We start from the raw sequence: 13,686 nt of genomic DNA on the forward strand, positions 1-13,686 counted from the left end.
CAGCGACATGCCGGCCACATTAAGCCGCAAGTTCATATGTTCAGATGATCTAGCATTGGCCAGCCAAGCGACAACATTCACCGCAGCTGAACACCGACCAAAATAAATTGTAAGATTATTACTACTACTGGCGACTTAAGCCAAATCCAACCAAGACAGTGTCCTCAGCGTTCCATCTCAACAACGCGGAGGCAAAAAGTACGCTGAAGATCGAGTTTTGTGGCTAAGCCGTCACCCACGACCCACTCCGGAAATATCTTTTGAGTGGTGCTCGATCGAAGTCTCACCTTCAGGCAACACATTGCGCAGTTGAGCAACAAGATAAAAACTTGTACGAACATTACCCTTAAACTGGCGGGAACTCGTTGGGGCTGTGATGCGCAAACACTTCCGACTGCCACGCTCGCCCTTGTGTATTAGACGGGAGAGTTGCTCACTTGTGTGGGGACACAGCGCTCACACTCGCATTATCGACACACAGCTGAACATTGCAATGCGTGGCCATCTCAGGTACACTGAAGTCGGCGCGGACCCAGTGGCTCCCAGTGCTCGCCCACATCGCTCCACCGCAAACCCGTCGTGAAACAGCGGCCGTTCGGGAGTACCAACAAATTATCGTTAACCCGCACCTTCCGATACATCGGGACATAAACCCAGTGCCACCTGTTTGCTTAGAATCAAGCCTCACTCCACGCTGCAAATGTAAATGAAGGTGAGAGATGGAAGCAAGTCTGGACTGCGGCCGACGTAAAAATAAACATCTCGTACAGGACCTTACAGTCGAACCTCCTGCTTTCAACCCTCCACTCTGCCAATGGGTCGACCATCAACCGAATTGGGACCGGGCAGGGCCGATACGGGCACCTGATGCACAAATGGCACATCAAAGAATCGGCAGCCTGTGAGTGCGGCCACGAATCCCAAACAATCGACCACATTGTAAACAGCTGCTGTCTTCACTCCTTTAAAGGAGGAATGGGCGAGATCCACTCTGCGTCTGAACAGACACTTTGAGTGGATAACAAATAAAAAAATACATCTTTATGCTGCTGCTAGGAATACATACGAAAGAAAACCCAAGGCCCCTGGTGTTGATGCTGGGTCACAACTGGGCCTGCATTGCCCCGTTCCGTTTGGCTGTAGAAACGATGCAATCACAACAAATATGAGTCCAGACGCATTCTTCATCACCATTGTGTGTTTTTCTTGATTAGTCGTGGGGGGAGGGGGTATCATCTCCAACTATATAAAGTACTAGCCGTACTACCCGGCTTCGCCCGGGACTTGGATTCACCACACCCGGCCGCCTTCGTCTCCCCAGTGGTGATGTTCACACCACAACAGTTACTTGTTTGAGGCTGAGTCGACCTAGGGTATGCCCAGGACCGGTTCAAATAATCGTCACTGGTGGTGGCCGTGAGCGGGAATCGAACTCGGGTCGCCAGGTTCGTAGCGCAGCGCGCTAATCGCTACACTATAATGCGTTACGTTTCCACATGCACGGGTCACATGACAGATTTGACGTCACAGCTCACTTGCCGTGCAAAAAATCTCTGCATTAGCTCCCCCCCCCCCAAAAAAAAAACTAAAGTGTATTTTTTATAATTTTTGCATGGTGTACAGTCTGGAAAGTACCCACATGGCAAATTTGCAGTTTGTTTCATGTCGGGAAGTACGCTAAACATTTTGAACAGACACACATATTCACAACTTTGCCTTTTATATATATATGGAGATATATTTTATATTGTTAACAGATTAATATAGTTTTGATGAAATACAAATTTTCAGCCCCATATCAAAACATGTGACCTCAACTTTGAGAGACTGACTGCTTGAGCAAACGGGCTATTTAGCCCACTGCTTTGTTGGAGGACCACACCCAGACTGAAAGACAATGCTTGAAGGCACAAAAACATGTCCTCACAAAGCCTGTCAGCAGCCCTGTGAGCCACATGATTGACACCCTAGGTAGGGCTCGCGTTTCACTCTGGGTTAACCTTGGTGCTATGTATGCTCGTGATTTCTAGTTGGGGATTAAATTGACCGCTCGAGTTTGAGGCATTGTTTAGGGAAGGGAACGATTAACATTTATCACGTGCATACACATGGCTTGTTGGGAGGGGCAGGAAGCTGAATGTTCGGTGAAGGGAGATTGAAGCCGAATCCTTAGAGATGTAACATTTTAATGACTTCTCTCCGAGGTGGGGTGGAAGAGGGGGGAGTATGGAAAATTAGTCTACCCCTTGGAAATTGTTGAAAAATGTGACCTTTTGTGTTGGTAAGAGTTAGTTCAAAGTCAAACTGTCTCCCTGCTCTAATTATCAGAGGGGCGGTGTTCAGTTTAATTAGCAAAATTCCACATTCCTTTGACATGAGCTCGTCTTGTTATAGGACTATCTTTAGTCAGGCTCGGCTCAAAATTATGGTTGTTGAATATGGTTAAGCCTTCTGGTTAGCAGTGCTTCACACAATTGAACCATAATACCTTGCTGATCTCGTCAAGAAGCATAAACCATCGCACAAACTCCGGTCATCCTCGCAGCAGCGGCTTTGGCTAAACATCACACAAAGACGCTAGTCACCGCATCGCTCACTTTCAGATGCGCTTCTGCTGGCGTCTGCAACGCTCTTCCTTTCGATTTTAGGAAACTACCGAAGCTATGCACTTTTAAAATCTAGTTTGAAGACTAATTTCTTTAGAACTGCTTTTTGCGTTTAGTTTGCTTTCCTTTTCCATACCTCAGATTAGAACGGTTGGCGAGGTACTCTGTGAAAGACGTTCTACGTACATGTAATGGTTCACCCCTTTATACTGCGATTAATGAATTGCCACAAATTTCATCATTAATTCAATTGGGCTTTGCAATGTGTGCAGAATCCATGGCAGTATGAATATATAATGTATAGGGAGCAATTTTCCTTCGTATGGCTGCTGATATAGATGCAGAGCAACAACTACAATTTCACATTAAGATCGTCAAACTAGATAACCGTGTCAGGAGCAGCGGAGTTGCTTATTGCCGTGATGTCTCCTTTGTATTTGTGGATCGGGGTGTTGCGTCATTACACGTTGTACGGTCTGTTCTGGATGACCACAGTTCCACGCTACTGGAGAGTTTTTCATTTTCCATTTGTGCTTCAGGTATCCGCATCTGCCATGATTTGTGCAGTGGGATGCGGTTTAGGGTGGACCATGAGCTTCGTGGAAGATTAAAACCCAGGGAACGGCTACGTTGAAAATAGGCTCCCATGGTCGAGTTAGTTTGAAGTATTGTCAGATTGAACATAATTGATGTTGTTATTTCCAGTGCCACGCCATAAGACACGTTTGAACTCTGGACGCCACATCACACTGTTGCGGATGTTTTCCCCCCCCGGATGCCGCTGCTTTTGATAGGAAGGTGCAACCCACTGAGCTATTGTTTTCCATTTTGTTTTTAATGTCACAACAGCACCACGTGGCAACACTGCGTGAAGTGATACTGGATCGTGTATCTTGTCTGACAAGCTTCATTCTTAATTTCTGCAAAAATATGCTTCGTTTTAAAATTACTACTCAAATTTCGCATTTTCAAGTTGATTTAGTTTACCCAGGTGAGAACCGGAGACCAGGATGCATCTCATTTGCAAGAGTGAGCTCAAACATTAATCTGTCGGAAGGGGGCTATGGTTGATGTGTGTAATCCCAATTAAGGATGATAATAGGTTTTTCCCCTACGTGACTTTACCGAAAGAACCAAAGAGCAACAAAACAGTTGTGTTAAGATGTTAAAACACCAAACTGCAACCTTTTACAAGGAATCATGTCTGCATTAACCACAATGCTTGTGGTCAGAATGCAAACAAAAAACACACTCTAATAATATATGCATTGTCCTTGAAACTGATTGGTCCACACCAGAGACAGCTTTCTTTTGAGCCTCGTCTCAAACGGTGTTAGACCAGAAGACGCCAAAAGACAAACACAGTCCAAAGTAATTTTATAATTTGGAAAATGTGGACCCCGAACGCTTCGGAGGACGAGTCTTCGCTTCTTCTCAGTGATGTCATGGGAATCTTTGAGGTCCTCTGCGAAGCCGACAGCGCGTACTAGTGTTGTGGTCACATACTCGGCTCCACGTAAACGGCAAGACTGGCCCAGCCCAGGGTTGTTCACCCGATGCTGGGGGGGACAAAGCCTTCTATAGCGCAGCCCCAAAAATCTGGAACATCGCCTCGTTGCATGCCACCGGACATCTGAAACGTGCCGAGAGCCTCTCGGTTCCGTGGTCTGTGCAAGACACGCACTGGTTCAGACTTGACTTACCATAAATTCAAAAATAAAAACGGTCTCTTTGCTTTCAATTTATTTTATTTATTTTTATTTACGGCTTTTAACTTTATTATGCGATTTGTTGTGTGCGGTTGCAATTTGCTTTGCTCTGTCGGTGTTGGCCGCTGAGGGCGTGACGGGTTTCTTTTATCACCTCTGCTCTATGCCCCCTGTACCCTTCCAGTTCCACTGTAATGTGCACCGATGCTGACTTTATTGAGGGCAATATTGTTTCGTAAAATGAAGATGGATTGGTTGTCATTACAGCCACAGTAATAATCAGGACGGCCATTGCATTTCAACTGTGAACCTCTTCAAGCAGTTGAACACCACGTAGGCTTTCACGACCAATATTATCCATAACCTGCGACCACCGGACATAGCCGACTGGCAAGGTTTGTTCTGTAAACAATGGGCTACCGCCAGGCCATGCCACCACCTCACTTGAAAACTACAGTAGTTTAGAGCCTATAGTGCCCATAGATAATTCACTTGGGTATAATACAACTAGTTTATGGTAATTACTCATGTTAAGGTGATGTGGATATGGGATGAGGCAGCCTGCATCCGATTTTAAACTATTACTAAAAACGACTAATATCCAGCAGTAGATACAACACCGCTGATGGTATAATGTCCTTATGAAGCAACTTAAGTACGTATCATCTAGGTAACATCAACCCTGCTAGTTTGTCATACTATCTAAAAACTCGGGGTTGTTCGGGGGCGCCTGTGGCGCCCCTCACAACCATTTACGACCTTCGGCCAGGAAAGTCACAAAAAATTGCACACGAACGACGCATTCACTCAAGCACTTGATGCTCCGTTTAGAAGTGTTAAAATTAAACATCTTTGAATTGTATTATGTTTTGAATTAGATAATTTTATTTCTTTATTAAAAGCTTATATAATTTTACATCTGCAAGACTTCATTGAAAATTACATTTCGTGTCAATTATCTCTCGTCGTTAAGTAGACGGCCTTGCTGTGGGTTTGGTTCCATGCGGACTTTCACCTGTTTGGGATTGGTGGATCGAGATAAAGCGACATAGAGCTGGCCGTGCTAGAAGACCGCCGTCTGCAGATCGATTCCAACGTAATCAAACGTCTGTCCCTGCGCCTCCGTCGTTCATGCAGGGGGCGTGTAGGTTTGCAGCACCCCCTGCATGAAAACAACGGAAAGTGCAGCGTTAAATCACAGATAGACAACGCATCAGTGTTATATGTGGGTTCACATTGCTTCAAGTGACAGTGAGGATAACGTTCATCACAGCTGTCACGAAAGTTGGAAGCTCATTAAATTGTATTATTTTCATCAGTGTTGCGGTAACATTCGCATCCATTTTTAATTGTTGGGTTTATTTATTGTCACGAGTGCTTTTCCCTTTTTTTGTCTTCTCCACTTGCGTGCTCAGCTACCTGAACGACCTGGAAAGGATCTCGCAGCCAAGCTACGTGCCTACGCAGCAGGATGTGCTGCGTACGCGGGTGAAGACCACCGGCATCGTGGAGACTCACTTCACATTCAAAGACCTTCACTTCAAGTGAGAACGTGCTCATGCAAACTTCCCGGTTACCACGCGTCCCTTACAGAATAAATAACGTAGAATTTGTCACGTGCGGTTTTTGTTCACTCTCGGAGAGAGAGGGGGAGAGAGAAAATGTTTTGAGGCGTGAGAAACCACAGGCAAGCGGGAAGGCAGCCAGAACCGGTGCCTACAATTGTTCAAGCTCTCGTCCTACGTTGGGATTGATGGGCAACTCCATGAATCAGAGTTTATGAATTTGGGAGAAAACCGGAGTATCCAGAGAAAATCCACACGCTGTGAGGGTGCTAACACTCAATCTGAATCGAGTTGCTGTACTGCCATTCCCTGGCAAGCCAAGCTATGGTGACCATGATGCTCAATGATTATAGGGAGGGAGTTCCACTAATGTGTGTGATCCACCAACTCCTCGCTGCCTTCACGGTGCTGGATCACTGGCTTGCAGCATAGCCACCAGCACACGGGTTGTGCCAAAGGGGACGGCGAGTGGTAGCGTTGAGTCATTGTCTGTTCATCCTGTTCACAGTGGTGTCCATGTGCAGTGCTGTACAAGGTACTTGGTACATCCTAGCCACAGATGCCGGACCCCTGCATAGCGTCACTGCTGACTCCAAGCCCCTGATTGTTACCACAGAAAGCCAATGTCTGGATGTGCCTCAATGAAGCAGTATATGCAGTAACGCGGTAGATGTTGTGCAGAGCACAACTATTTACTTGACATCTGCAAAAAAGGAAGGGATTCTCATCTGAAACGTTCTCAAGCTCACCAGTGTGCATGTTGCATACACATTGTGATCAGTCTTAGTTTGTAGGAAACATTCAATGCATGCTTGCAGGAACATACTATCTGAACTATGTATTGTACAATGTACATTTAAAACAAGGCATAACCACAACGTTATTGCACCAAGATGATTTGAGCCGACATGTAATTTCATAAACCGTAGTTTCTCCATGAGTATATGCAATAACTGGGAATATGGTTATGTACGTGTGTATGTTGAACTTCTTTTGCAATTTACATATCCAACCGTGCTAATCGGAGGCGCAGGGGAAGGACAACAACCTAAACACAAATAGCAGTACTAAAGAAACGAGTTTTTAATCTAGATGATTTAATAGTGCATAGCTCCAGTGACTTACTAATATCGGAAGGAAGAGCGTTCCAGGCGGCCGCAGAAGCGCATCTGAAAAAGCGAGGGATGCAGTGACCGTGTTTGTTTGATGGCAGCCAAAAGCCGCTGCTATAAGGATGACCGGAGTTTGTGTAATGGCTTATGCTCTTTGATGAGATCAGCAAGGTGTTGTGGTTAATTTGTGGCAAGCACTTTGTGTATATTGAGCTTGGTGCAAACATGTGAAATGTTTAAAGAGAAGAGGGACGAGTATCTGTGTTGTTTTGGCATTGCAGGTAACGAACACAGACCGCTAAAGAACATCTGTGATTAGGAGTCGGGCATCGTGTGCTGTTAAGACGTACAGTGGGACCCCATTTATCTGTAATAATACAGGGATATTGACCAATAATCGAAACCGCGTATAATGAGAAACCATTTAATTGCAACCCTTACAACCCAATGTACAGCACATCCTGGTAGCGGAATGCTAAACGTGCAGCAGAACACAGGTCTGCAGAGTACTGTGCAGTATATCCAGGTCCCAATAAAAATGCCATAGTGCGCAGTGTTGTAGCGCATTCCACATAGACAGCATCACATCGGCCTAGCCATAGCTCACACCGCATGCTGTGTGGAAAGAGGTCCGTGTAGCCCCCGGTCTCCACTACTGCACATCCCTTGCAGATTGAGGCAACGAAGCGGGATAGAGGTTCTTGACAGAGATCCTTCCTGAAATGGAGTTGATGGGCAGTGGTGAGGAGAGAGGAGAGGGCCTCCTGCATCTTCATCCGGTAGGAAGTGGAAATGAAGTGGCAGTGGCCATTCTGCGGAGGTGAAGCCACGCACCCTGTTGACCGAGAAGAGGTCGTGTAACAGAACGTTTTAACCGTTCCTGCTGCTGAGATTACGCTTGGTGCAACCCATGCAGCGCGCACTGCGTGCGACTGCGTTGAGGCCGTCTCACATTGCTCGCCACCATGGGAAGTGCCATCATGTGCATCGCTGCTTGCGCAACCCTTGCAAAATATGTCGCTGCGTAGCACGAGACACGTTATCCTAATTGAGGGAATGTCTTTGCATTTTTTGAAGCACTGCACGACAAAGCAGTCTGTGTTTGAAGCCAAATGCGCATACGTTAGTGGCGGGTTTTAAAAGTGATCCTCCCTGCAGGATGTTTGATGTTGGTGGTCAGCGGTCCGAGCGCAAGAAGTGGATCCACTGCTTTGAAGGGGTGACGGCCATCATCTTCTGCGTGGCGCTCAGTGCCTACGACCTGGTGCTGGCTGAGGATGAAGAGATGGTGAGTCTTGCCTGCTGCCTCTTCCTCATAATAATAATTATAGCGTCTTAACACTATGCGCATCTCTAGACCCTGTACAGGAACAACTACGTCACACAATGCAGACGAAACTTCACATTTTCTAAACTTTCCACAGCTGTGTGGAAGTCAAACGTAAAAATGAGAGTTAAAATTAGATAAAATATTTAAACCAGTAGATGCAATCTGTAGCTCATGTACAGTACCACCCTGTAAGGGACAGCCTATTTAACATAGACACAGTCTCACACAACCTTCCTGTGAAGTCTAGGTTTAGTGTTCGGACGCGAACAATGAGAGGATTCACTTTCTTGTACGTACCTCCCGTGCACACTTGTGTTCTTTTTTTTACTTTGGCATCATCTCTAAAACATTGCGAATTATACGTGTGTAGATCCTAGTCCACCTGTATATGTGTTTAAATATGTAGATAGTTACGTGCTCCTTGACTTGTTTCACAGCGTTAACAGGAATGTACAACGTGGCCAACGTGGTTTATGAACCCATTTTTAATTGGCAATAATTTAAACAAAGAATAGACATCTGAAATGTATAAACGTGCATTAAAATATTCCACTGCATTGCCAATGGAATATAAATGGCTTCATGAATGTCGAAGTGTCCGAGTTAGCTTGTGCTATTTCTCCGTGTAAGAGTCTGCAGCCGCACGATAGCAAAAAAACACATGAACAGGCACAGCAAGTGGAACACGTGAGTCTACGTCTGGGCGGTGTTCTCATATGAATGGAAACTTTATCAACACTGAATTCTCAAGGGTGCATAGTTACAAGGTTCGCGCGCGTCCCCTGGCCTTCCCTGATAAATGGGCAAGTGGATAAGAGGGACCTCCAGGGCACACGCTAGTTGCGCACGAGTAGCTTACAGCGTTTCGGGGAAAATAATCGAACTGCGGGTTTCTGTTGATATTGCAATGCTCCTCTATTATTTTTTTCCTGGAAAATGTATGTTTTGCAGAACCGTATGCACGAGAGCATGAAGCTGTTTGACAGTATCTGCAACAACAAGTGGTTCATAGAGACGTCAATCATCCTGTTTCTCAACAAGAAGGACCTGTTTGAGGAGAAGGTGACACGGAGCCCTCTCACCATCTGCTACCCGGAGTACACAGGTAGCTTGCAGTTGTGTCGCAAAGTGAGCACAGTTGTGTCTGTAGTCGCGACGGTCTGATGAATGTGTGCCTGTGTATATGTTTTTGTATACGTGACAACAGTTTTTGGGTCACGTGCAATGATCTGGCCAGATTTGTGCAGTCCAGACCCTTCACCAGCTAACATAACCCAACAAATTGTCGCTTTCAATTATTATTGTTTCCGTAAATTTATATTGCTTTGTTGCAATGGCATTCTTTGATTCTGATGTGAATTGTTAAATGCATATAACATCTTGAAGTGTTTAAGTACGTCGACATGGGCTGTGTGCATATGTCGGATAGGATTGAACACCCGTTATACAAAGTGTAGTCGTAATATATTAATAAACTCAACACTGTCTAAACCACTGCTTTAAAAGAAGAGCCAAATGAATTGTGCCATGACAAAGGGGCATTGCCCAAAACGTCACGTTGAATGTTTTGTTCTTTGTAAGGCAGTGTGATTGACGGTTTTGACGAGTTTTGAGTAATTTGTGCACAACTTGCAAACACGGTATCACCAAACGTCACTATCCTTACGACCAATAGCCCTGTGGGCTTTTACCGTTATGTTTTCATTGCCGCGTTGGCGGTAACATGCAACCTCGCTCCGAGTGGAAGTAGCGCAAGAATGCAACGCATCTGTCGGTTGTTTATTTCTTGCAGGAGGGAACACTTACGAAGAGGCCGCCGCGTACATCCAGACGCAGTTTGAGAACTTGAACAAGCGGAAGGAGTCCAAGGAGATTTACACCCACTTCACTTGCGCCACAGACACCAAGAATGTACAGTTTGTGTTTGACGCAGTCACCGATGTAATAATCAAGAATAACTTAAAGGACTGCGGTCTTTTCTAGGCTTGCTCTGAAAACACACTCATGGTAAAACATTGTTCTTGTGATGATGATGATGAAGTGATGAGGGTTAGTAATGGTCCATGCCATAAAAACACACACACTTAGTTTATTTTGTATTTCAAGTGCACCTTTTTTAGAAATTTCAATGCACACAGAAGCCAGCGGTAGTATGATAATGGTTCAGCGTACTCCATTGTTCTGCACGACCCTCTGTCCCATCCAATGTGTGATGACAGTTGTGACGAAGTAAGCCTCTCCCAACCCTGTGCATGTGAGCTATATGGCTTGCGTGTGCGGTGCAGCCTTGACTAAGAGAAGTCTGGGGCGGAACATCGGAGCCTTGCGAGTCCCCTCTCCAATCTGGCAGCTGGAACGTAGCGCTGTAGCACTGCACCACCGCGCGATCCACCGCTGTGTGCCGGCACGTTACTCACTTTATCTGCTGCACTCATTGGGCAAATTGTCTTATCGGAAGAAAACTAAATTTTCATTAAACTGAAGCTGATATATTGATGTTTTGTACGTAAACAAAATGCGCCAGTCATCCACCAATTTATACGTTTGTAAAATATCTTAGTTTGTCAGCGATGTCCATTACATACGTCTCACAATTTTCCTGAAGTATCGACTTTAAACCGTGCTTCACGTTCTCCCGTGATGTCTGCGTTACACTTGTGATTCCATTGTAACGAGGCGCTGAACAAGAGTGAGAGGAGAGAATTGAGTCCAAACTCCTCCAATATCCACCCAAAGGTTTGTAAGAGACCAGCATCCCACACCCCGCCCGCTTAAGTCCCTCTGTATTTTGCACCTCGTGTGCTCCCTAATCGGTCAGGACTCTTCATTCCCATAATCCTCAGCTCTTATTTTCAGTCACTTTAAGGCAAGGTTGGCCGCCAAGTTCAGAACCTTTGGTCCAGGGGCTCGGTGTGTCTCGTAAATGCACACACTGCGGTCTGTAAAGGCACGTATTTTTCTTCACAGATTAAACAACTTCAGTGAGCTACTACTGCTACATCACAGTTTAAGGTCAGAGTAGCCATTGCAAGTTAGAATTTTTTTGCATTTTTCTACAATTCAGAGTTGTGCTGCTGACGGTAGTGTGGGTACGGAGCATCACTTTTCTATTGCAAGACTTAGGGCAGCCGATGCTGTCTCATTGCAAATGCCTTAATTGGTAACCTCCACGACCAATATATTGTGTTATTTTTTTAAGCGAATTAGTAGATTATTCTGTGCCCAGTTGCCATACAGTCGCAAATTTTAACCCTCGCTAGACCAAGTTATTACTTGGAGCCGACGTTAGTATTTTTTGTGCGCGCAGGCAATTGACCAAGCTGAGAATCTAGAGTCGCTGGCTGGCCTGAGAGCTGCAAGCACCAAGTCGGAGGTGCGGAGGCCAATGCTGATTCTGTGTGTTGGGTAGCCGTGAGCCGAGCAGCTGCAGGATACTCCGTTTCCAATTTCTAACTGTGCGTGTGCTGTGGCAGTGTGTGCGGTAAACCATTTTACTCACCATTAGGATCCATGAAGTTAAAAGTATTTGATAAGATTGCCATTTGATCTCTCCACATTGAAGTCGGAAACCTGGGACCTAACCTTTAGGGGACGGTGAGCTTCATTGAAGTTCATTATGCTCGAAGCATTTCTCACCTCGTGCAGTGCAAACTCGCTGGTCGTTAACGCTGGCGGTTGACCCACGTTATCGTGCGTGATCGGAACACGCCACTAAATCAACGGTCGCACAGAATGTCTCGTAAACCGTCGTGTAGGATTCCTTCGTCCTTTTAATTGCGGATCCCATTGTGATGTGTCACCAACATTGCAGGTAATGTTTGTCTTGTAGAAAACTGTACTGGCAGCAGCGTTTGGATGGATGGGTAGACTGCGTGTAAAGAGCTGTTCTTTGTCTTTTAGGAACCGCCATTCGCTGTCGGTCACTCTGCAATCCTGAATGCATTCTAGGCAGACACGCAAGCCAGTGTGCATGGTCCTAATACACGGTGCCCATTTCACTTTACTGTGGACAACCCAGAGTAATCACATTTGAATTGAAGAGAACCAGCAAAAATAACACGTGGCAATTATGCATGAGTTCTTTATAAAGGTTAAACGTTGCATTTCAGCACTGCAAAATTATATTTTAATATGAAGATTGGTTCGTGAGTGTCTTTTTGTTTCGTTTCAATGTCCCTTACTGGCGATTCCATGAGTTTACATCTAACGCACTGTGCCGTGTGATCCTCATTACTTGTCCAATATTTGTTTTCCCGCAACAGCGCTCCGTGCTTGATTGCTGCAGGAACGACCGATGAGATGATCGCTCACGAGGTTGTTTGTGTGTCCAGGGAGCAGCCAGTCGAGGACAAATCTCATTCAACAGATGGTTTTATTTTGTATTGACCGTACCTTTGTTAAACTTGATACGTATATGCATTTCTCTCTCTTAATCTTTGCCTTATACAACAACGATTCCATAATTTCAATTAGGCTGTGTTAAGCTTTAATGTTTGACGCATTGTGAAAATAGTTTGGTCCACTTTGATTTTCATTGAATTTAGTTTCGCCGAACGTTGAGTACTAAGCTCCTAGGTTGGTGTAGTCGTGTACGAGCGGTCTTGTGTCCTTGAGCATAACACGCTTTGTGCAAGCCGGCTTTCACGTGTGCGTGTGCGCGCTTAACCATGATTGTTTTTTGCTCTTGCCTTCATAAATCAGCCATGTTTAAAATTAGCCATATTTATGGGCGATTTCCTCTTGACCGTTCACGAAAATGTACTTTGAGTGACTTTACTGTGCATGTCTGCAATGCCTTTTCACTGTGTCAATGTTTTGCCTCAACGCAGGCATTGTGCACATTTTTACGTGACCTTAACTCGCGACATTCCGTGCACGCGCGCGTGCCGTGTCATCTCGTGACGGAGTCTCTTCTGCTTTTAACTGGATGCCGACACCAACTCGGAGACCAATTTTTTTATCCACGTCGTTTTTCCTTGGCTTCTCCGCGACTTGTGTACATTGCTTTTAACATGAAGCTTAAATACGCCTTTTGTGAAAATGTGTTGCTGTTAACAATAAAGAATTTCAACACTTTGACATTAGAATTTTCGATTAATCGTAATCCTATTGGAAATTTCCAGCGATGGGGACAGGATAACAAAAACTAAATTAGTCCCCTCGGGTTCAATGTCTGGGCTACCTTGCTATGAAGTGGAATACACCGTTAGGAGTAAAAGCAGGGTGCCTCCCTTCACGGTACGTGATTCATCACGTGAACTGGGCTTGCTCGTTCAAATCTCTCTCTGCACCTCAAAAGGCCCTACAAAGCTGAGAGATGACAGGTTCTGCACAGCCTTCTCAAGCGGAAGGAGAATTGAAATC

The 13,686-nt window shown here is 45.3% G+C and overlaps 1 protein-coding gene across 1 annotated transcript in view; it reads left to right on the plus strand.

The window, feature by feature from the left end:
* The window catches only part of LOC144729272 (guanine nucleotide-binding protein G(i) subunit alpha-1), a 32,782-nt gene extending 19,384 nt beyond the window's left edge, over positions 1–13,398 (plus strand). The window contains exons 5-8 of the mRNA XM_078609401.1: positions 5,731–5,859; positions 8,151–8,280; positions 9,274–9,427; positions 10,115–13,398. Of these exons, the coding sequence (XP_078465527.1) occupies positions 5,731–5,859; positions 8,151–8,280; positions 9,274–9,427; positions 10,115–10,305 (604 nt within the window). The 3' untranslated portion in view covers positions 10,306–13,398. The remainder of the gene's footprint in view (positions 1–5,730; positions 5,860–8,150; positions 8,281–9,273; positions 9,428–10,114) is intronic.
* The last annotated feature ends 288 nt before the right edge of the window (positions 13,399–13,686 follow it).

The sequence above is a fragment of the Lampetra planeri genome, chromosome 32 (assembly GCF_965212315.1).
Source record: "Lampetra planeri chromosome 32, kcLamPlan1.2.h2, whole genome shotgun sequence".
Taxonomy (NCBI): Eukaryota; Metazoa; Chordata; class Hyperoartia; order Petromyzontiformes; family Petromyzontidae; genus Lampetra; species Lampetra planeri.